We start from the raw sequence: 25066 nt of genomic DNA, 5'->3' as shown, positions 1-25066 counted from the left end.
GTGTTTCAATATTCATTTCGATTGTGGAATGGTTGATCACTGATAAACCGGAAGATGCATATGCGAATAGATTATTTGGGTTAATCACCACAGACGTTTTCTTAAATGGCTCCGTATAATTGTTGTTGTTTTCCCTCTATATTTATTACGTCAATACGGACTATCAGAATGTACCGTTAAACATATTGCTTTGATTGGAATTATCTGGATTTGATCGAATAATCCGTACTCAAATGCTATAGAATTTAGGCCGACAATAAAACAACATATTGCTTCCTGTAACATTTTATGGGTCATACAAACAGCTCTATACTACGTTTTATACATACTATGGTGTGTGCTCTACTGTCTATTATAAACGATCCCTTGCTGGTTATGAAAAAAAAAACGTAGCGAGTGTTAAAACTACGAGTCAAAAATTACAAAATGTTTGATAGCCAATAGCCGATCATTAATAATGCAAGGTGCTCTAGTGGTGACGTTAAGCTAAACAAACTTTTCATTATAACGTATTCCCTTGTTATTGTTCTTGGACACAGGTGCAGGCCTTGGGAGGTTTTTCATTAACAGCAAGGGATCTTTTATATACACTTTCCTATGACAGCACATACCACAGCCTTTGATATGGGTCTACCGAGGAGGTTCGATCCTGCGACCAAAGTACCTCAGGCAATACCTCTATCGACTGAGCTAGATCCGCCCAGGGGCGGGACGTAACCCAGTGGTAGAGCGCTCGCTTGGTGCGTTGTCTGTTTGGGATCGATCCCCGTCGGCGGGCCCATTGCAGTGCACCACCACTTGTATACCAAATGCCGTGGTATGTGCTATCCTGTTTGTGGGATGGTGCATATAAACGACATCTTGCTACTACATGTAATTAAAAAATAAAGGTAGCGGGTTTCATCTCTAAGACTATATGTCAAAATTACCAAATGTTTGACATCCAATAATAATATATCAATGTACTCTAGTGGTGTCGTTAAACAAAGCAAACGTTAGATCCTGCCCATACAGGAGAAGGAAATGATTTGTTCTCTCGTTGGCATAACCAAACAGACCATGTACTTTTTCACCTAACCTAATGACAGTGTTTATTCATCAAATCATGTTCCAGCAGCGTTATTCAATAACAGTCATACTGATTACCTGCAATTACTAGATCGTTCATATACTAGTATATGTGTTACAGTCAATCTGTGAAATCAGTCATTACGCGTAATGCCTAAAAAAAATCAGTCACTTCGCGAAGTTCCTGTGACCACCAGGCAATACGCGAAATAACTGAAAATCCCAAGCATTACACGAAATGACTGAAAATCATGACCAGACATTACACAGAATGATCAATCAATCAATAAAATATTTACATGCTCCTATACCACGAAGGTTTCGAGCATGTCTATCCCAGGTTCGGCCACCGGATGCCAGTAGTCCAACCTGGGACAGAACAATTACTGGGGCAATTTTGATATTTAACCAAACAGGGAAAAAGGACTTTACAATAAATAATTTTGTGCGTTATTTTCCCAAACAATATTTAATATACAGCAAACAACTAACAATTTGTAACGCAAATTTAGATCGGGCAGTCCTAAATATAAATATATTTTAAAATAATTTTTTAAATATATTAATTAGCCCTCAAAATAGAGGTGGCAGGTGACTAAGAGGTTAGGCTTCAGCCACAAAAAGGTTTTTTTTAATAGGAAAATATGTTTTACTTAGGGGCACCCATCGTATTGGGGACTTCGGTGTGGCCGAAACCGGGGAAGGCTCCGGGGGGGGGGGGGGCAGTCCCCCGGACAAACCTAACACCCCTTACGGCCCAAACCGCCTACGCCTACCGCCCTAACCATCTTCCGGTGGAGTATCCCCCACCCACCCAGCACCCCCCCGGCCAACCCAACCGTCGTGCCCTCCAGTCTCGGTGCCCCCATCCTTAGGGGCACCCATCGTATTGGGGACTTCGGTGTGGCCGAAACCGGGGAAGGTTCCGGGGGGGGGGGGGCAGTCCCCCGGACAAACCTAACAACTCTTACGACCAAAACCGCCTACGCCTACCGCCCTAACCATCTTCCGGTGGAGTATCCCCCACCCACCCAGCACCCCCGCCGGCCAACCCAACCGTCGTGCCCTCCAGTCTCGGTGCCCCCATCAAAAATTAGGCCCAAGGGCCAACGATTCTACCAGAGAAGGAAAAAAACAAAAAATAATAATAATAATAATAATAATAATAAAAACAAAAATAATAATAATAATAATAAATAAAAATAAATTTAAAAAAAAAAGTATTTAAATAGGGAAAATTAAGCGTCTGGTGAGTCTGGCAATATAAAAACGTATCCTGGCGATTCCAAGTCCAGGGGCGCCTCTCCATAATCCTGGAGAAACAGAACGTTATGCCATTCATCAGACGCTGGCACCACTTTAATTTAGAAACCTAGCGCATACAAGTATGGTATAGAACCATGTTGCATACCCTAGGATAGGAGCAGCGCACCGCCCTATTAAATTCCTATTTCCTATTATAAAAAGAGGTTAAAAACATAAATAACTTATCATAAAAAACACATATTTAAAAGAGCACGCTGGTAACCTATTTAATTTAAAAAATAAACACCAAAATAAAAATTGAAACGATTTATACAATATATTTGACCGGCGAGAAGGGGGGTTGTTACTGCCAGATAACGCACCCCCAACTATCAGCTCGGAGTAATAAAACATTCATCCATCACCAACCATACATAATAATATAGACATTATAAAAATAGTTATATATAAATGTATATACAGTTTAAAATTCGGTACATGTTTAAAATAAAATGAAACGCCTACTCCAAAGCCTGCCAGGCGCGACAAAGACACGGAGGATTCCGAGAAGTGGAGAGAAGGGGCGGTCAACGTCCTTCGAAATCCCTAAGGGAGAAGAGGCAACTAAAGTTTAAAGAGCAGTACTGACACGCCCAAGAGCAACCATCGAAAGGAAAAGAGCAGCACCATACACGTCCAGCATGGCGGCAGGCGGCCGTCTTCGCACCAATCTGACAATGCCTTAGCGGCGGCCGCCCCCCACCCCTACCAGCGATAGGCGCTGCCCAATCTATATACACAGAATGACTAAAGTGATTCACGTCTTATTACTGACACTTATATACAGGCTTTTGGTCTTAAAAGTTGATAAGTTGATTATTGATGTCTTTTCATCCCTGATTAGTTGTAATGGTTCGCTGGTTTATTCTCAAACCTAGCCTTGCTTTGTGTTTATAAGCAAATGGATTAAGACATGGCTACTTGCAGTGGCCTCTTCTAATCCGTGCAGTGTTAGAGCTTGTTAGAGTATCGAGTCAAGGGCAACCGTGACCTTGGTGTACGGTGATAGAGTCCCGAAGAAAGGAAGGTGGAGAAGAGGAGACGTGCGCCAGCGGCGGCGCAGGGGGAGTCAAAACAGGCGGCTAAACCGCCGGCAGCGACTCCGTCTGCTGGACCGCCCAACGCCGACCCCCCGAAGAAGACTGGGATAGAAGAGGCACCAGCCCCGGACATCCCGTCTTCTACGATGGAACCTGGACCAACTCCACAGGCCTTGACTTCAGCACCTCCAGTTGTGCCGCCGACTATACAGGCGACACCCGTTGAGGCGCAGGCCCGGAGGTGTCTGTTGTAAAGAGAAAGGCGACCACTCCCCCGAGTGCCATACCAGCCAAGCCAAGTCGCCCCTCTCAACCGCCGAAGCCAGACGAACAACCAGTGGAGCCGTGGTCACTGCAGGCCAGCCGGCTCCCACAGCGTTTCCAACAACTGGTTAGAACCAACATCCAAGACGAACGCCATCTCATCAGCACGCCCAAGGCACTTGCATACCAACCTTTGCCAGACAATCCGGATGAGGGGGAATTCGCTGTACATCGACTCAAGATGCGGGAGGGACTCAACGCAGTTTGCGTCACCATCTGCCGGAGCGGAATATTCAGCCAAGGACTGCTACTATTGGAGATGGACAACCCGACAATACATCGCGTTCTGAAAACCGTCGCGGGGACTCATTACCGTACCATCACCAAGGCTTTAGCAGACTCCGACTACCGGCAGTTCCTCCCGCAGCTTGAGATCACCGGGTACATCGGATCCCCCTAAACGCCAACCTTTGCTAGGACAGGTATCAACCTCCTTTTTGGGCTAGTTAGACTTTAAATTTTTCGATCGAGTTCAAAATTCTTATGTTTATTTTTTTATAAATAGTCTAACGCATTTTATTTTGGCGCCCGATCAATTGCTCAAAAATCACCTTTAAAACTTTTCGGCCGAGCAGTCTCAACTATTTTGGGTTAAATTTTAGAGTCCAGACATGTTTTTGGAGGCAGTTACTCTTTGTAGACTTAGGTATTTGTCAGGCTTCACCGAGGAATCGAAACTTAGCCAATCAGAGCACGGCTCCCACTCGGTGATACTTCAAGTTTGCGAAGTGTCTGCTATTCGGTCCGCGCTTGCGTTTGACCGCACTAAATGGCTTTTTTCCAAAACCTGCCCACTTCAAACTCAATCCCCCCCCCCCCCCCCCCTCCCGCTCCGGAGTTGGTCACTGGCGAAGTCAGAGGCTAAATCCGAAGTGGGCGTGCCTGAACCTCTGTGGATAGGGGCACGTTAAACCCAGTTTCCATTCCATTCCATTCCATTCATAAGTTCTTCTGTTGTAACCAGTGCATGATGTCAGAGTCCTACGAAGATAAATTTAAAACTGAGCTTTACAAAAAGTATGAAATTTGTAGAAAAGTGTTAATTCCAAAAGATGCATATTTCACAATGCTAGAAGATCTTAAAACAGCAGCAACTGATACTGGAACAAAGAGCAGACATGGATACTGTCTGCTATCAAAGTAAGTGTATTTCAATACATTCAATGTGTTTATTCATTCATAAATTCTAATACTACAATATTTCTATTACTACAATATTTTTCAAATTAATTAAATTTCCTATCCTAATTAATATCCAGTCTCACAATGCTTCCCCATAAATGTTTAGTTTCATTACACTCAAAGAATATAATTATGTGACATGGTGTGTGGATGACTGTTAAAATTGAGTATTTAATGTTCAATTTTTTTTCCAGAGTTCGGTAATGATCTTAAAATAAGAGTTATAATCGGTATTAGGATGAAAGTACACTTAAGGTGGAAATGGAGTACAGACTTTTTCTGGTGATTGCTATGAGTTTATAAAGGCATAAAACAATATATTGATATTGAAAGCAATAAGATATACGTAAATGTTAATTTTAATAATAAAATCATACACTATTAGCCAGACATGTTACAGATAGCATTACTGGCACAAGCACGGTAAAATATGTCTTGGGCATTATGCCTTTAATGTTACTCTTCCACTGTTTTCTGTCTTTGAGTTTGAGTGCCATATATTAACCCTGCATTAAGAAAATACCCATTTAAAAATATTCATCAACTACACAGAAAACATTTATCGTCAAAATGTTTTTAGACTATTGGATTTATGCAAATTGTGTGGCCCAGGCTGGTTATGGTCCATGGTAAACCTCGACACCCTCAAAGTCAGGGGTCTGTGGAAAGGGCAAATGGTGATATCAAGGATATGCTTGTTGCATGGATGGGAGATAATGACACAAATGATTGGTCAGTAGGCATAAAATTGGTTCAATTCCAAAAGAATTCGAGTTATCATTCAGGAATACAGAGATCGCCATATGCTGCCATGTTTGGATGTGAAGCCAAAGTTGGCTTAACATCGTCGTCTTTGCCAACAGAAGTAGTTGTACGGATGCAAAGTGAGGATGATCTTATATCTGCCATATCCAATGTACCAATCGTCCTAGAACATACTGCTGCTGATATACACGAATCAGTACCAAGCACCAGTCAGCGAGACAACGTAGCTGTACCTATCCCTCTTGTGGATAGGGGACGCGGTGACCCACGAAATATTCTCGGAATAATCATAGACCGTGATGAGAACGATATGTACGCAATTTGTGTGAAAGCAGGGATTCTAAAAGGGAAGTTTACAGTTTGATTTGTGCCCCCAGCGTTTACTTACTGATGCTGATGTAAACCAGACGAAGTCAGTGACCGCGCGCCAAGCTGTTAATCATGAATCCAACTGTGGTGGACAGGGATATGTTAGGTGTAACTGTGCTGGTTCTAAGAGATGTGAGTCCAATCGATGCAAATGTTTCAAAAACAAAATTTTGTGTTCTAGCCGTTGTCATGGTAGCCTTGTGTGCAAAAACAAGTGATCTTTCTATACCAATATGTTACTTTCATAATTTGACACTGACTACTTGGTTAATATTCAACTTCATCTTCATATATTTTACTACAACTTCTGAAATGATTTGATTTGAGTTTAAATAAAGTGTTACATTAAGACTTGTGTGTGGTGTGGTATTATTTTCAGTCATTTCCTTGTTCTTAAAATGTGATTTTATCAACTTTTAAGACCAAAAGCCTGTATACAAGTGTCAATAATAAGACGTGAATCACTTTAGTCATTCTGTGTAATGTCTGGTCATGATTTTCAGTCATTTCGTGTAATGCCTGGGATTTTCAGTCATTTCGCGTATTGCCTGGTGGTCACAGGAACTTCGCGAAGTGACTGATTTTTTTAAGGCATTACGCGTAATGACTGATTTCACAGATTGACTGTAACATATGCACTTGGCAACAAGTATGCACCGACAACCTAGGAACACAGTTTGATAGTCCTGTACCAAATCTATAATCGATTGTAATAATAAAATAAAAAAGATTGATCGGTTTGGCTTCATTGATCTTCTTGGAAAATGTTAATTGTAATTGTTCCTCCAGTTTAGATGATGAAAGAAAGAAGTTCGTGGTGTTTAACAACACCACTTGAGCACGTAAATTGGTTAATCGTCAGCTACTGGATGTCTTGTAGTCTTAGAGAGGAATTTTTTTCCATCAGTAGCAATATATTACGGCCTTTGGGGAGGAAGGAATTGATGTAAATATGTTGTTTGTGTTCATGTGTACGCAATGAAACGAAGGGTATTAAACAGTTATTAAAGGTAAAATTAGCAAGTGTTAAGGTAAATTCCGGGGACCATTATAATTAAAATCCTTCTTATCCTTCTTCTAATTCTGATTGAAACTTGATCGGTTGTTGCAAACCGATTATAATCGATGATTGATGATGACATTTTATCCGATTCCCAACTACACGTGTACACAAACCCATCATTTTGAGCTAGTGGAAACGTGATCTAGCTATGAGGTGACGGCCTGTTTCTTTGATTCATCTTTGATCTTGACTGTTAATGCTAAAGCAGTAGCGGATCTAGAAAATAATAAGGGCGGGCGCTGGATTGGTATGGAGAGAATCGGCAGGGGCTTACGGTAAAGATAACATTTAACGTCACAGATACAAACGTAATATTTTGTCTGTGACGTCATGTTTAATGTGTTTTGCTAAAATGGCAAATGTCGATCAGTAGAGCGACTGCGATTAATTCGTAAAATTCATTAAATATGTCTGGAATGGACATAAAAACAAACTGCCCAGGAAGAGAGGGGGTGGCTAGCCACCCTATTCTTCCCCCTGGATCCGCCACTGTAAAGTTTGTTTTGTTTCACAACACCACTAGAATACATTGATTAAATAAATATCGGCTACTGGATGTCAACTATTAGTGTGTTGATTTGTTCAACATAATTTAATAATAAATATCGGCTACTGGATGTCAACTATTAGTATGTTGATTTGTTCAACATAATTTAATAATAAATATCGGCTACTGGATGCCAACTATTAGTATGTTGATTTGTTCAACATAATTTAATAATAAATATCGGCTACTGGATGCCAACTATTAGTATGTTGATTTGTTCAACATAATTTAATAATAAATATCGGCTACTGGATGTCAACTATTAGTATGTTGATTTGTTCAACATAATTTAAAATAAATATCGGCTACTGGATGTGCCTTCAGAGAAAACTGGTTACATTTTTTTTTATTAAGAGCAAGAAATGTTTTTATATGCATTCTCCCCACAGGTGGGATAGCACATACCACAGCCTATGATATGCCAGTGGTTAATTACAGTTTGGCACAAGGAACAACCGAATGGGTCCGCCGAGGAGGCTCAATCCCATGAATTAAAAACCTCGCACTCTGCTGTACTCGAGACTTTATGTCGCCTGCTCTTGTTTCTGTGTTTGTCGCTTATCTAGCCATGGATACAAAAAGAAATCACTTCAGTGTCGTCATTATCATTATAATCGCCAGCATCTCCATCATCATCATCATCAGCAGCAGCAGCAGCAGTAGAAGCTGCAGCAGTATGAACCAATAATTATACTTTATAGAGGATTCGTCACGAGTGTTCCTTTTTTTATATGAAATATATCAAACGAGTCTATGTTAGTTGGTATTTGTTGAAGCTTTGCCGAGACAAATATCGGTTAACTAGACAAGGTTGATATTTTACATATTAAAACACAGTAGCGATTTATACTTATCCTATAACACTTCTAAAATAATATTTTAATTCGATATTTTGAGACGGCCTTTGTTATTCTTAAAAAAAATAACAATAATAATATGAATAATAAAGACATTATTACACGCGTGTGAGTCGTATTGATTTTACGAAACTCGTGTCAGGATTCATGTATTACCGTCGCTCTCGCTTGGGCAATACAAAACTCCTGACACTCGTTTTGTGAAATCAGTACGACACACAAGCTTGTATAATAATCTCTATGTATCATGCTTTTATTCGTATGTCTTGTGGAGTAGGTTGTGTAAGTTGTTTACTTCTCTCATCAAATTAGTTGATACTCTATAACATTAAAAAAAAACAATCATAGCTTCCTAAGTATTTGTCACAGTTATATTCAGAAATTTAATATTTTTTTAACAACGCACCCAACAAATTTTATTCACGGTTATATAGCGTCGGACATATGGTTAAGGACCACACAGATATTGAGAGAAGAAATCCGCAGTCGTCACTTCATGGGCTACTCTTTCCAATTAGCAGCATGGGATCTTTTATATGCACCATCCCACAGACAGGATAGCACATACCACGGCCTTTTTATACCAATTGTGGAGCACTGGCTGGAATGGGAAATAGCCCAATGGGCCCACCGACGGGGATCGATCCAAAAACGACCGCGCATAAAACGAGCGCTTTACCACTGGGCTATATCCCGATCCCAGTTATATTCAGATACTGACTCAAAACGACCTTAACGTTTGCTTGATATGACCTCTATTATTATTGTTTTTCAATCTAGGTTAAATATCCTTTTACTACACTAGCCAGAAGGGATCGTGAAGTTTACAACACGTTCGACGGTTTTATGGATTTTTTTTCTTCTTAGATATCGAGGGAACTTGCATACGAACGATTTCTCTCTCACGATAGCTAAGTATTGCCCCTGGCTTGGTGTTAAGCGAGTGCTTTTCTTTGAAGGGTCAAATTTGAATTAATAGTCTTTTAAGATCTATATCGTTAAAGAAGGAAATAGGCACAAGAATGGAAACAAAATGATAATAACTGTACAATACATTACACACATGCTATGCGTATTTAGGAAATCATGAGTGTAACGTTATTCTTTCTTGGTTATTTTGTTTTTTAAGATGATTAACACAACACATATAATTATATATAATTTATTTTAAAGTTAATATGGGACATTTTAAAAGTTTACTGAACATAAGAAATAAATTATTATTTGTACGAATTTATCCTTTTTTACGAATTTTAAATGACTTTTGAAAGTAAGGAAGGAAGGAAGGAAAGAAAAAAAGAAAGAAAGAAATGTTTTATTTAACGACGCACTGAACACATTGTATTTAGGGTTATATGGCGTCAGACATATGGTTAAAGGCCACACAGATATTGAGAGAGGAAACCCGCTGTCGCTACTCCATGGGCTACTCTTTTCGATTAGCAGCAAGGGACGTTTTATATGCACCATCCCACAGACAGGATAGTACATACCACGGCCTTTGTTACGCCAATTGTGGAGCACTGGCTTTAGGTCACAAAAGCATATTTTTCCCATCAAACTCGTTGCATGTAAAAAAAAAAATTTGATTGTCTCACGCTCACGACCAACAGTTTATATGAGTCCATGTCTATTGTTGACAGTGTTCATGGTTTTGAAATGTGAGTGTACTGTTTGTACATACAAAATCAACCAATCAGTCAATAAATACTTCATAGGTTTTAAGAGTTATATAAAGGGCGGGACGTATCCAAGTGGTAAAGCGTTCGCTTGATGCGCGGTCTGTCAAGGATCGATCCCCGTCGGTGGACCCATTGGGCTATTTCTCATTCCAGCCAATGCACCTCGATTGACATATTATAGTCTGTGTTATGTGCTGTCCAGTCTGTGGGATGGTGCATATAAAAGGTCCCTTGCTACTAATGGAAACATGTAGCGGGTTTCCTCTCTAAGACAATATGTCAGAATAACCAAATGTTTGACAATCAATAGCCAATGATTTGTATATCAATGTGCTCTAATGGGGTCGTTAGAGAAAACTAATTTTTTTTTTTTTTAAAGTCACATAACTTTGACTGAACAGCATAACAATGTCTACAACAAGTCTTTAAACAAAGTCTTTAAACACCGAAACGTATTTGTCTCCACCCTTTAAACAGTATCTACGGTTACTTATGCGCTCATCGAAATTATAGTCTGGGTAATATTTACCATTGTCGTTACCAGGATTTAACATTGGTGGCTACATGGGGAAGATGGGGGGGGGGGGGGGGGGGGGGGGGGGGGGTTAATACAGGTGTGTGCTGTTGCCTTTTTATTTTATTTTTGTTGTGACTTTGTTTGCTTCTCTTTGTTTATGTGTTATGGGGCGAAAGGCAAATATAACAAGTATTCTGAGAGTACGTCTAAAACAATAGATATCTCCTACCGGGGCCAACAATGTTTCGTATCTCTTAAATTCAAGGGCCATAACTCTGTGAAAAGTGGATAAATCGCAATGAACTGCAATATTACACGATAAAGTTATATACAAAATTTCATCTATATACTCTGAGGCATTGCAAAACAAATGACTAGTACCGGCCTCGGTGGCGCAGTGGTTAAGGGTTCGCAGCCCGGTACCGGCTCCAACCCATGGCGACTTCTTAACGGCTCAGTGGGTAGGTATAAGAACACTACACCCTCTTTTCTCTCACTAACCAACTAACAACTAACCTACTGTCCTAGACAGACAGCCAAGATAGCTGAGGTGTGTGCCCAGGACAGCGTGCTTGAACCTTAATTGGATATAAGCACGAAACTAAGTTGAAAATTAAATTGTATATCAGATTTTACTGATCGAATCAAGAGTACTCAGCAATATTATTCGTTTTAGGCATAGATATTACATCGTCTATCATTATTTCTCGTGATAACGATTACAGAAGGGTGCAGCTCAGCGACGGAGAAATCGTTGAACCGGAGTACAAATATCGAGCGTCCTAGTTGGACCTTTTAGGCTATTGCCCTATCGACGTAATATTCTACTTTTAAAAGCGTGTGGTTTATTTGACATGTTTGTGGGAGTTCTACATAATACGTATGCTCCACCAGCGGGATTCTTCTTTCATTTACAAACGACCACAGTTATTTGTGAATCTACTACTGAGCTGTATTAATACCTGCCTCTGGCATCCCAAATATCAACCTATGTCTAAAAATAAAGAAACACATATATGTGTTTTGTTAGTCTTAGGGAAATAAATTAAAAATAAGGTCATAAATATAAACCAGAATTAGTTTATATATATTTGAGATATTTTTGTGTCTTACTCCCATGATAAAATCGTCGACTCTACTAAACGTATTTCATAATATGTGATATTTGATGCATTTTTGGAAATTTATATACGTCATTATTCATGCATACCACACCCAAGATTGACTTGGTGGATATGATATATATTTATGAAAACTTTGCTTATCACAACATTCAAAAAAGCTCACATGAATACAATAGAATCTTGTTGGGTGGAACTCAGAAAGGTCGCATACACCGCAACGCTCGAACCAAAATCCAAGTCCCGAGTTACACTTACACAATGTTGATCGAATGGTTGGGTTGAACTACCCGATGGGTCGAACACTTTCTCGAGCACAAACGGGGTTCGAGCGTAAGGGATTATATATATATATATATATATATATATATATATATATATATATATATATATATATATATATATATATAAATCAGCACTGCATTTTATACCACGTGAACACAAAGCACAATGTATGACTGATGAGATTTATTACAGCCAGATGGAACTCTTTTTCTTTTCACTTTGAATAATGCAAACCATTACTATTAATCACACTGTTTTGGATGTCATGTTGCGTCATTAATATAGCATACCTTGTGTTTACGCTTTTACAATAACATTCAAATAAATATATTTAATTGTTATCCCATACTCATTTCAACTTATTTTCGTGCTTATAACCAATTAAGGTTCAAACACACACCTCAGCTACATGGACTGTCTGTTCAGGATAGTGGATTAGTTATTAGTGCTGTTGTTAGTGGTTAGTAAGACAGAAGAGTATGTAGTGGTCTTACACCTACCCATTGAGTCGTTACAACTCGCTCTCGGTGGGAGCCGGGTGTAACGTGGTATTTTGACTCCCGTAGAATACTGACTCCCCTATCACTTTGCTACGGCAAAAGGTGTCATTTTTCTACAGGAGAAAAATGACTCCCAGCGGAAAAACCCATTGTACTACGACCCCCCCCCCCCCCCCCCCACATGTTGAAAACTGACCCCCATGGAATAACGACTCCTCTTGAAATCATACAAAATCTTCTTAATGGGATTTCAACAAGTTTCTATATAAGTTTCCTATAATATCTTAAGTTTACAGTCAATCCTCTATAAAACAACAACCCATAGGGACCTTAAAAGTGGCCTCTATCAATAGTATCGTCAAGTGACATTTTATATAGTTCAAAATAGATGCAAATATAATATGAATTGAGGTGTTCATTTCTATGAAAGTGATTGTTATGCCCATTCTCTGCATTCACCTCATCTTTTGCCAATACGGGAATCCCAATATGCGAGTTAAACAAAGTTTAAACAAGTTTGATTATGTTTCTGTTGTTGCACATTGTTTACATACTTAGATACTCGTAAATTGTTCATGCCATAGCTGGGACTCGAACCTATGGCACCGAATTGCTTGCATCGAACGGGGCTGACCATTTTATCCTAAAGATAACTTTGCTTATCGTTAAGACTCTCCCCTCCATTTACAAATGGACTAGGCCAGTACTTATGTTTACTTTACTCCATGAAAGGGGCGGGATCTAGCTCAGTCGGTTGAGCGCTCGCTTGGGGTGCTACGGTCACAGGATCAAACCTTCTCAGTGTAAGTCTACCATTGGGCCTTTTCCCGTTCCAACCAGTGCACCACGACTGGTATATCAAAGGCCGTGGTGTGTACTGTCCTGTCTATGGGAAAGTGCATATAAAAGATCCCTTGCTGTTAATGGAAAAAGTAGCGGGTTTCCTCCGACTACGTGTCACAAAAACCAAATGTTTGACATCCAATAGCCGAAAATTAACAATCAATGTGCTCTAGTGGTGTCTTTAAACGAAACAAACTTTCAACTTTACTCCATGAAAAATAACAAAACTAGTGGTTAGGTCATAGGCCTCAAGTATGGTAGGTACTGAGTTCGCATTTCAGTACTAGATTCAACCTAACTCAACTCGCTTAAACCCGATTAATAATTTCTGGCAAACCAATCAGCCAAATTTAATGAAACTTGGGTGTAATTATAAGGTATGGGAGCCCATTCAAACACACTAAAGATTTTGTAGATTCCCATTAGGTTTTAAAACATTTCATGGGAAACATGCAAACTCAGCCTGTCTACCCCCCCCCCCCCCCCCCCCACCCTTGCAAAATGTTCTGCACCCACGCCTGGATTGATTAAAATGTCTGATTTGATGATATGAGTTTTTTTGTATTTCATTACCAACAAATATGGCGTCCAAAGCAACATAATACTATAATAAACAAATGTCTGTAGAGATTTCCTTTATAACAGCATTGAGATTATTCATTCAGTAATGCCCGTTTTCATGATGTCAGGTTGTTATTCGACAAATAGATGCCTATAAAAACAGCAAAAAGGACAAAAATTCTTGCTGCTATGTTTTGTTGTTGTTTTCTGTTGCAGGGAAACACAACATACAGAAACAAATACCAAACATGGTAAACAGACAATATTGAAATAACTGTCACATGACTTGTTGCCTCATTCCAGTACAACTGATTTTATTATGATGCAGACATAAAATATCAATTAAGAAATATCCTAATAGTTGGGGATTAATCAATTAATTTATCAAATTTCTTTACATAAAAGTTTGCACATATGGAACAAATCAGGGCAATTAAGTTTCTAGGTTTCACTTTCCATTTTAAAATTTAGTTTCTAGGTTTCACTTTCCATTTTAAAATTCATTTTTGTTTACTTGCAATGAAACTTCAAGTACAGCAAATCGAACTATCTTCAGTCTGAAAAACCTATTCAGAGTTCTGAAAAGAAAACATAGCCTATATATTTCATAAGACTTTTATTTTTTATTAGCATGATACATTCCCTCCAAACTGGACACGCTTTAAACAAATACAATTAGGAAGTTAGTATGTACAGTGTGTTTGTACGTCTGTATGTAGTGTGCGCGCGCTTCTGTGTATAGTTTGCATGTACCATATATATATTATTTTCGTGAAACCAGTCTGTGTAGTTTACTTCAGCTTTACTTCCAGGTCCTCCCAGTCACATAGCAAATTGAATATATTTGCATCCATTTCCTTAGCAACATGCTCTAAACCCGATATGGTGTAGGGGGCATCCCTAAACGTCTGGACGAATACCATCGCCCTTCCTTCTCGTTCTTTCAAAATATCAGAGTCGGCTTGGCTGTTCACCTGTGCAGAAGTTAAGGTCTGCTCAGATATGTACCTCCAATATTTTGATGGCACAAAATCTTTGACAGGTCTGTATGGTGGTCTAAAAACAGCGTTTCTTCGACATCAAGAACTGGTTCGAAGTGATCGTTCAAGTTTTGGATGTAAACAGCGCATTGGGATGGCAGTTCACCTGTATTTAATAATGGTGTATATGGTAACCACCTTTCCTAGTGGTTTTCCTTGTGTTATGCATTAAAACTTTGTCATCAACTTTGAAATTTACACGTTTCACTTTTGCGTCATAATACTGTTTTTGCTTTCTCTGCGCAATCTTAATGTTGTCTTTGGCTTCTTCTCTATACAACGAAAGCTGAATGAATGCCTTGCATCTATTTCCCAGTGCTAAATCGGCCGATTCAGTGTCTGGCCCACTAGGTATATCTAGTTCAATAGGTAGCCGAGCTCGTCTCCCATAAACAAGAAAAAAATGGGGTCTTCTTCGTTGACTCGTGCTCCGCCGTTCTGTATGCAAACAGCATATATGGCAATTTTTCGTCTCAGTCATTTTGATGTTCATTGACGTAACATCCTAACATGCTACACAGCGTTCTGTTGTATCTTTCAGTTTGTCCTCCTGTCTGTGGGTGATAGGGCGAAGCAATGCTGTGGTCAATTCCCATCTTTTGACAAAACCTGTCGTTCAGATCATTACAAAACTCTCTTCCTTGATCTGTGATAAGAACTTCAGGACAAACGTGGCTCGGTACAAACTTTACTAACACACGGAGGACACTGTGTGCCGTCTTGTCAACAATTGCCTCGGCTTCAACTCACTTTGTCAAGTATTCCGTGAAAACCAAAATGTATCGGTTTCCTACCAAAACAAAAGAAAAATCCCATTAAGCATTCTATTGCATGCCATGTTACTATCCAGCAATCAAGATATACTAATGGAAAAAAGAGAACCTGTGGTAATTTGGACACATTGTTTTCCCATTACTAACAGTAAAGTATATAACATACATAAAAAGCTAAATGTGAAATGGCCATATTCCTTCAAAATTAAAACCGTATGGAGTTAGTTTTACTGCATTTGCGAACTTAAAATGCATCGCTTACATAGGGCATTTGGTGTCGCTTATGTTACATTCATTCATATTCATCTCAATCATGTTAACAAAATACAATTTATTAAAATATTTAAACAATTGTAATATAAAATTCGTTGTTAATTTAGTTATTTAAAATTTCACTTTTAAAAACCTAAAGAAAATTTGTTTTAATATAACAAGCTTTTAAAAATGTTTTCACATGCATTGGGATGAACATTCAGGTACAACTATAAATCAAGTTTATGACCTACACTGCTGCAGTTCGCGATAAACTGACCAAAAGACGAAAACCTAATATTAAACTTAAAGCTTGACTATTTTAATTAAAAATTAAATTAAACAAAATTAAAACCTAAAAAAATCCAAACCCACCCCCCCCCCCCCCCCAAAAAAAAAAACGAAAAAAAAAAAAACCAACAACAAAAACCCCCACAACCAACAACCCACCTCCATTGAGATGAACCTAGTTCCATTGGCCTATTACTTAGAGGCCGTTCAACAATAATTATGTAACGCAAACTTTGGCATGTTTACCCCCACCCCACCCCACCCCCTCCAATGTCACGTTTGTGTAATACTAAGACCACTCTCCCCTCTAAAAGTATGTAACGCTCGTCAATAATCTCTTGGCTTTCCCGTCCTTATGACGAAATTATAATTAATTATTGGACTCTCTGTCTCTCTGTCTCTCTCTCTCTCTCTCTCTCTCTCTCTCTCTCTCTCTCTCTCTCTCTCTCTCTCTCTCTCTCTCTCTCTCTCTCTCTCTCTATTTATTGCTGGTTCAGCAAATATAATTTTTATCTCTTTTGTGTGTCGGTACGTGTGCTCTAGCATATTAAAAAAAGGGGATGCGATTACTAAAAGGAACCACACACCAAGCAGTTTGTTTAATCAGTGGTCTACAAATGAAACCCTCTAAACATTTTCCATAAGTCACTAATTTTAGTTTTATAAAATATTAATTTAACCCCCCCCCCCCCCCCCCCCCCCCCCCCCCCCCCCCCCCCCCCCCGACACAAAACATTCCTCTTCCAAGCCTTTAACCGGAACATATAAAATAATTCCAAAGGAACTAATTTTTAAAAATTAAATATTGTAAATGCTTTATTTCGGAGTGATTTTTAAAGTGTTGGTTTCAATGATTTTGGAATGCGGAGGTAGGTACAAATAACATAAAATAGCTGAAAATGAGTCAACATCATGTCTTTGAAATTTTTATTTTTAAAATCGGTGGACCGATAGTGTGGTTTGGGTGTGATAGGGTTATTGGAATGTGGAACGACCCATGTTTTGTATCTACCCTCTACTAAAATACAATGAACAATTCCTGCATGCGCTGGACGTGTCTCAAAACAGCTTTGATCTCATTGCGTTGAAATCTGGAATACTTTGATCATGATTTTCAAATAATAAAAACTTTTTGATGTATCACGTTATTATAATTCCATTAATAGCAGCATCCAGATATAAATTATTTTCCTAATTATAAACACTTATATTTATACAACTTTAAAAACGAGCGGAATTATATACGTCTCCTACTATAAATTTGTTTCGTTTGAAAAACAACAAAGTAACTTAAAAAAATTTATAATAGTCGATTGAGACGAATTCATAACTTATCTGGTTTTATTTATAAAATAATAATAATTTATACTAAATTTTAACAATTCAATTAGAAATTAATTCGCAACATAAACATAAACGTTGATGTCGTCGTTGCCACTGATGCCGTCGCCGTCGTCAACGCCGTCGTAAAAGAAGAAGTGGTTCGTTTAACGATGAACTCAACACATTTTATTTTCGGTTATACTGACGTCAGACATGGTTAAGGACCTCAAAGATAATGAGAGAGGAAACCAGCTGTTGCTATTCCATGGGCTACTCCTACCGAAAAACCAGCAAGGGATCTTTTATATGCACTTTCCCATAGAAAGGACACTACACACCACGATATTTGTTATACCAGTCGTGGGGCAAACAGGAAACAAACAGTGGGTTCACCGAAGAGATTCGATCCTACGACCCAAGCACCTCAGTCGAGCGCTCAAACCACTGAGCTAAATCGCTGCAGCGGTCCCAATTTTAATGTAACGGTATTTTTAGTCTGCAAAAACGTCCGTAGTGACCGGAGGTCAGTATTCTACGCGGGGTCAAAATACCACGTTACTGGGATGCCGTAGTATTCTGACACCCCCGTCGTTAAATAAACAATTTCCTGTATATGTCTGTGATATCATAACAATATATGGCTTTGTCTCCGTGTCATATGTGTGTGGCGTCCTTATAGCATAAATAAAGAAATTCTATATGTAAAGTAGCTGATGATAATATTACCCGAGGCACGTTTTTTTTTTTTTTTTTTTTTTTTTTTTTTAAATACATGTAACGCAGTAATATAGTCTACACGTCTACATGTCATATGTTTGTGACGTCTGTAAAAGATAAATAAATAAATAATTTATGTAACACAACTAACGTCATTACCTCTCTTCTTTTGTTTTGCATAAAATGCATGTAATAAAGTAATATAGTGAGTTATAAATGAATGTATTATAAATGGTTAATATCATAAATTGAACATGTAACTATTGGTCTAACCACCGTTACAGGTGTAAGAAACTTGAAACTGGAGTGGCGCGCTATCTGGTCTGGATTGAAAGTGGCAGAACCCCTCATTCATTAGTGAAAAAAAAGCTAGGAACCCGATTTCGATTCGTCCACTTCAGGTATACACAGCATGTGTTGCAACTGCTAAAATAGTGACTAATGAAGCACTGGTCCCCACTTGACAACAGCCACGAACACTACGGTATGTTTCATACAGTACACTAAAGGGACATATCCTAGATTTTAAACACTACGTCATTTTTTTTTGTTCACTATTAGAGCCGTTTTTGAAAACTGAAATCATACTTTAATTAGATTTTATTGTTTAGATTATTCATTTCCGCACATTCAAAGTGTTTTTCGTCATCCATATTTGTAAAAACGCATTTACTTCTGAAGAGTAAGAGTTATGGAATCGAGTTTTTGTCTATTTTTAGAGGGTATTTCACCATTTCAAAGTCACAGACTCTTGTTTCATGCAGTTGTAACTTTATCCAAATGCGATACAGGTTTGTACATTAACTAAACTTGACGGGTTGAAACTAGGGTCTGTCCCTTAAAGGTATTTCTGTTTGGAATTTCTATTCTAGGAACTCTGAGTTTTTAGTAAACGGTGTTTGTGTCAACAGCCTGAATTGGAGAAAACCTTCTTCAATTTGTTTTTGTAAATTTATTATTTATGTTGTCGCTTTTATTTTGCATGCATACGTCTTAAAACAGTGTCATTTCATTATAGATTTGTTTATTCTTTAAATGGTTAAAAAAACATCAAATTGCAAAAAGGTTAATATTGCTTCATTTTTGGACAATAGGTATTTTAATGGAACACACAAGGTGATAGCAGGCTTTTGATTTATTATATTTTTGTGCGTTAAGGTATTGTTTCATGTTCAACGCTTGCACGTTACGTACGTACATCCGTACATACCAGAATTGTGCGTGTGCCAGTAATTTAGTATTTGTTCGTTACCATGGTTTTATTTTGAAGCCCACCGACGAGGATCGATCCCAAACCGACCGTGCATCAAGCGAGCGCTTTACCACTGGGCTACGTCCCGCCCCATATGGGTACACCCCAAAGCAAACGTTTTAATCGTCGGCTATTAGATGGTAATTCTCGTAGACTTCAGAGGAAACCCGCTACATGTTTCCGTCAGCAGCAAGGGGTCTTTTATATATTTTCCCCACAGACACAACAAGACATACCACGGCTTTTGATATAGGCCCCTACTAGTCGTGCTTCACTGGTAGAGACGGGTGAAAAACTCGGTCAGAGGATGGGTTCATGTAGGTGGTTCAATCTTATGTTGCAGCCATCTCAGACTTGGCTAGATCCCGCCCACCTATAATCGAATATTAGGGACATCTAATAGCCGATGATTAATAATTAATCAATGTGCGCTGGTGGTGTCGTTAAACAAAACGAATGTTTTAACTAATATAATAGATGGAAACCACAACGAGTCACCCCTGAAATATCCATTGTAGACATAGCCAACATATAGTGAATAACCATAACTCCTACACACACACACACACACACACCTGTATCCACATTGTAACACCATGCAACCGGTCAGTACACTAATCACACTGATGTGTGCCTTGAAGGTGAAAAAGCTGATTGTATAGGTTAGTGTGTTCGGCAATTCCCATCTTTTCTCGGATTTCAAGCGCGCGAGCAGGACATTGTGCAGGGGTGGGGTGGGGGGAGGGTCGCGGGTGTCGGTGTGTGTGTTTAGTACAGTTTGTGGATTCACATCCTTCTACCCCGGAAAATATATTGCAAATTCGCTTCGAGTAGGGGGTTGACCAGCCCTACGACTTATGGTCCAAATGCGTCGCATGTACGGCGTGGGGCCTCGTCCTGCGGTCGCCAATGAGCTAATTCTGTTCTAGGTATTGGGACCATGTTAATGCTGAAAACTCTCCAAATTGTCTTTGATCCTATCTGTGATTGCTATTGCTAATTTTACTATCACGTAGCTGTCTGAACGTCTTCCATGATGTGACGGAACATGCTCTTAATTTTTGTTTTCGCCTGTGGCGATATTAATTGTTTTAGAAGGCCGTGTGCAGTTCCAAATGCACTTAGCCAGGTGGGCAACTTGTTACGTGATACCTTTGCGCGACGGTCGTCTATTACACACCCAGCCAAATGCGGAGGCCATGTGGCCAGTAGTTACGTAATACCTCCGCGCGACCATGGAATCTCTAGCGAACTGGCGTCAGTAAGTCTGGCGATCAAAGAGAAAAATGCGTCTCTGAGAGTTGGGGATATATCACTAATTAAGTGATCAGTTCTGGGTTGTTATTATTGTTGTTATTAATGAACTACTGCGGCAGTACATTTGTCAGCGTAGGTTAATACAGATTCTAAAGTGTATTGTGTTTTTGTTGTGTTTTCTAGTGAACTAAACGTGCTATAATAATATATACTTTATATAAGATCTTATCTCTGATCATACCTAGACGAGCCAAAGGGATCTAATAGATATACAGTTAGGAGAGATATTTGGATACTCGTGTTTTATTCAGTTACGGGTATTATAGAATCCCCGTGACACATGACATCAAATATCGTGATTGGTATGTACTGTCCTGTCTATACAGTATGTTGTTTCATCTGCTCTCTCTCTCTCTCTCTCTCTCTCTCTCTCTCTCTCTCTCTCTCTCTCTCTCTCTCTCTCTCCTTCTTCTTCTTCTTCTTATGTCTGTCTCTCATTCTCGCTCTCTCGACAAACAGCTGTAGTTGAAAATGTGAGGTGTTATACGCATAATTTTCATCGTTTCTATTTAGACTATTAGAGAACTTGGTCTGTCCTTCGGCACTATCTTATGACTCTTGTAGGTAGGGGAGAACATTACAAGAATCAACATCCGAAACACATAACACACGTTTAAGGAATGGATGAATGAATGAATGAATGTTTAAAAGAATGAATGCTTAACGACATCCCAGCACGAAAAATACATCGGCTATTGGGTCACGTTTAAGGGGACTGGCAGATGTGGTATTAATGGACACAGGAAACAAAAACCCGAGCAGTTAAAGAAATAACGACGGAGATAAGGAGACAGCTAAAGAAAGGAGTTGTTGTCTGAAAAGGAAAAAAAAAACAACAACACACAAAAAACCTCACACAAAAAACCCACAAAAACACAAAACAATAGATATGGACCCCAAGAAGAAAAAGCAATGGGGACAAGATACACAAAAGTAACACATTTAAAAATTCTCAGTGTATTATTTTTTGGATACTTTTATTTCAATCTGACAAATAGTGCAGACCATCCTGAGCGAAATTGTGCTTTAATACTAGAATGACAAATCCATAATAGCTCTTACAATATATTTGTTCTGGGTATTCGAAAGAAAGTGAAAATGTTATCATAATATTAACTTCTACAAAATATAACAAAACATAAATCTGGCTTTAAGCAAATGTTGACGCGGTGAGATGAAAAATGTCGTTCTACTGACTCGCAATATATGTTTTCTGTGAGCTAAATAGTGACGTGACCTTCAGTGTCACATATCTCAAATTGCGTCCTTGAACTTCTACGCTCGCCATTTCCGCAGGTCAATTCCAGCGACACAGTACCTCGAAATATGCGGGGAATGCCCCAGAATGGAAGCACATTTCCGGACTGTGTTCCTATAGAAACAAAACAATTCCTGTATTAATATTACAGTGTGACTCTTCACATAAATATCACAATGAAGTGAATGAAATATTAGTATAAGTAAACACAAGTTATGTGCGACAAATAACTACTACCATATGCCATTCCAGACGCCAAATAAAACGTTTAAAGTTATTTGTCATATTTTAATAGCAATACGAGAAACAAATAACTATTTATCAAATATCAATATCATTAGCTGAAATATATACCGGTTTATAAGAGATATTTAATTTTAAACATAGATAAGTTTAAATTTAATAAATACAATATAATAATAATAATAATAATAATAATAATAATGTATAATAAAAAAATATTATGTGTAATAATAATAATAATAATAATATGTATAATACTATGTATAATAATATGTACTTGATTCCACCACCACTGCCGCCTTTGCGACAGAATTTATAAAATTTCTACTGAAGAGCTAATCCCCCAGAGAGAGAGAGAGAGAGAGAGGAGAGAGAGAGAGAGAGAGAGAGAGAGAGAGAGAGAGAGAGAGAAAAGATTATGTGTGGAGTCTAAATTGGCTGAAATTCCTGCCGGAGATCCGGTCTGGAAAGTTAAACATTCAGTCATTCAGTATAACGTGAAAGAATGAATGAAATACAGCCAAACCCCAGAACTCAAATACAGATTGGGTGTCAAAAAAGGTAAGTACAGATTTATTTTCATTATGTAAATATATATATATATATATATATATATATATATATATATATATATATATATATATATATATATATATATATATATATATATATAATTACATGTATGTAAACACCGTGTGACGTTAAGTGAATACTGACTGAATTTAAACATAATAGATATTATTCGCGTCTCATGAAAATAATACATGACTTATTTATTTATTTCAATTAATTAATTAATTAATTAATATTTATTTATTCGGTATATCGAGTGGTATGTACACCAGTCTCGTCTAGGCGCTACCACATATTACAACATACATCGTACGACTTGGCCAAACATGAAAGTCTGTCTCCGGAAAGACAAAAGTCGATGTGGTTTCTTTGTTTCATGGATTGCACAGAAAAGGTGGGTATATTTAGCTTTTGACGTCTTCCTTATCTTCCTTCGTCCATCCTCAAGGATCATGGTGACTTCTCCCTTGCACTGGTACCCTAAATATTTTCCTTTACATTTTCAATAGAGCAAAGGCAATTTTTATTACTTCGACTTTGGCCGCAAATATTTTGGAAACAAGCCATACTACTCATTCAGAACAAGAGGACCTGTTTTAGAGAGAAAATAAAGAAAGCTAACGGTCCAAGCCAGCATATAGACCATTTTGGCTTCAAATGCGGTTTTATTTCCTAGCAGGAAAACCCCGGCAAAAGTCGACGTCTTACCGCGGGAAATTAAAACAAAAAGTTTGACGCGCGCGCTGACCAAAGACCAGAAATTTATTTTGCTTGGTCTTATACATGTTCGATGGAGAAGTTTGTTTTGTCAAACTGGATACCACTGGAGCACATTGTTTAATTAATCATTGGCTATTGAATGTCAAACATTTGGTAATTCTGACACGTAGTCATCATAGGAAACCCGCTACATTTTTCCTAATGTAGCAAGTGATTTTTTTATATGCACCATCCCACAGACAGTCCAGCACATACCACAGCCTTTGATATACCAGTCGTGGTGCACTGGCTGGAACTAGAAATAGCCCAAATGGGCCCACCGACGGAGATCGATCCCAGACCGACCGCGTATCAAGCGAACGCTTTACCACTGAGCTACGTCCCGCCCCTTTGTTCGATGGTGTCACAAGTGTAAACGTTTGACTGTATTCACAGGACCTACCAGTAGCTGGGCGCTTCGAACCCTCGTACTTGAGTCTGGTCGTTTTCCAAGTTGGCCGTCACACAGAACACCTTGGCAATGGTCACTTGGCTCACTTCCCGCCGCTGAGCTGCACGGAGGAAGAAAATATAATACACGTTAATTTTGTCAAGCCATCGTTGAACTAGAGATGATTCAGAGTTTAGGTTTATTTTGTTTAACGAAACCACTAGAACACATTGATTTATTAATCATCGGCTATTGGAGAGAGAGAGAGAGAGAGAGAGAGAGAGAGAGAGAGAGAGAGAGAGAGAGAGAGAGAGAGAGAGAGAGAGAGAGAGAGAGAGAGAGAGAGAGAGAGAGAGAGAGAGAGAAACAACAACTTTGTTTTGTTTAAAGGGACATTCCTGAGTTTGCTGCAATTTTTAAGATGTTATCGACTAACAGAGACTTTTCAACGATTGTAATTACATATCAAATATATTTGTCTGCATAAAATATTAGTGGCTGTGTATTAAACGTGTTTCTGATCGTTCTAATATTTGTACTAGGTTAAATTTCATTTTATTTTCTAAAATATTATTTGTTCGTACGTACGAAATTATTTGAAGACAAAATCCAGTTTGCGCTTCTTACAAATATTAAGACGACCAGAAACACGTTGAATATACAGACACTGATGTTCTAAACAAGAAAATATATTTAATATGTAAGTTTAAAAGTAGAAATATTTTATTAGTAGGAAACATCTTACAATGCAGCAAACTCAGGAACGTCCCTTTAATGACACTACTAAAGAACATTGATTGATTAATCATCGCCTATTGGATGTTGTCACAAGTCAAATGAGTTATATT

The 25066-nt window shown here is 38.5% G+C and overlaps 2 protein-coding genes across 2 annotated transcripts in view; one reads left to right on the top strand and one right to left on the bottom strand.

The window, feature by feature from the left end:
• Positions 1 to 3918: 3918 nt before the first annotated feature.
• Positions 3919 to 6048, top strand: LOC121383529 (SCAN domain-containing protein 3-like). Its single transcript, XM_041513614.1, has 2 exons — positions 3919 to 4118; positions 5532 to 6048. Exons 1-2 carry the CDS (start codon positions 3919 to 3921, stop codon positions 6046 to 6048), a joined length of 717 nt encoding a protein of 238 aa, XP_041369548.1.
• A 15895-nt stretch (positions 6049 to 21943) lies between these two features.
• The window catches only part of LOC121382573 (chorion peroxidase-like), a 29083-nt gene continuing 25960 nt past the window's right edge, over positions 21944 to 25066 (bottom strand). The window contains exons 11-12 of the mRNA XM_041512048.1: positions 24231 to 24339; positions 21944 to 22366 (exon numbers count right to left, since the gene is read on the bottom strand). Coding sequence (XP_041367982.1) covers positions 22270 to 22366; positions 24231 to 24339 — 206 coding nt within the window. The 3' untranslated portion in view covers positions 21944 to 22269. The remainder of the gene's footprint in view (positions 22367 to 24230; positions 24340 to 25066) is intronic.

The sequence above is a fragment of the Gigantopelta aegis genome, chromosome 10 (genome assembly GCF_016097555.1).
Source record: "Gigantopelta aegis isolate Gae_Host chromosome 10, Gae_host_genome, whole genome shotgun sequence".
Classification (NCBI taxonomy): domain Eukaryota; kingdom Metazoa; phylum Mollusca; class Gastropoda; order Neomphalida; family Peltospiridae; genus Gigantopelta; species Gigantopelta aegis.
The sequence above is the reverse complement of the archived record's forward strand: the minus strand, read 5'-3'. Positions and strand labels throughout refer to the sequence as shown.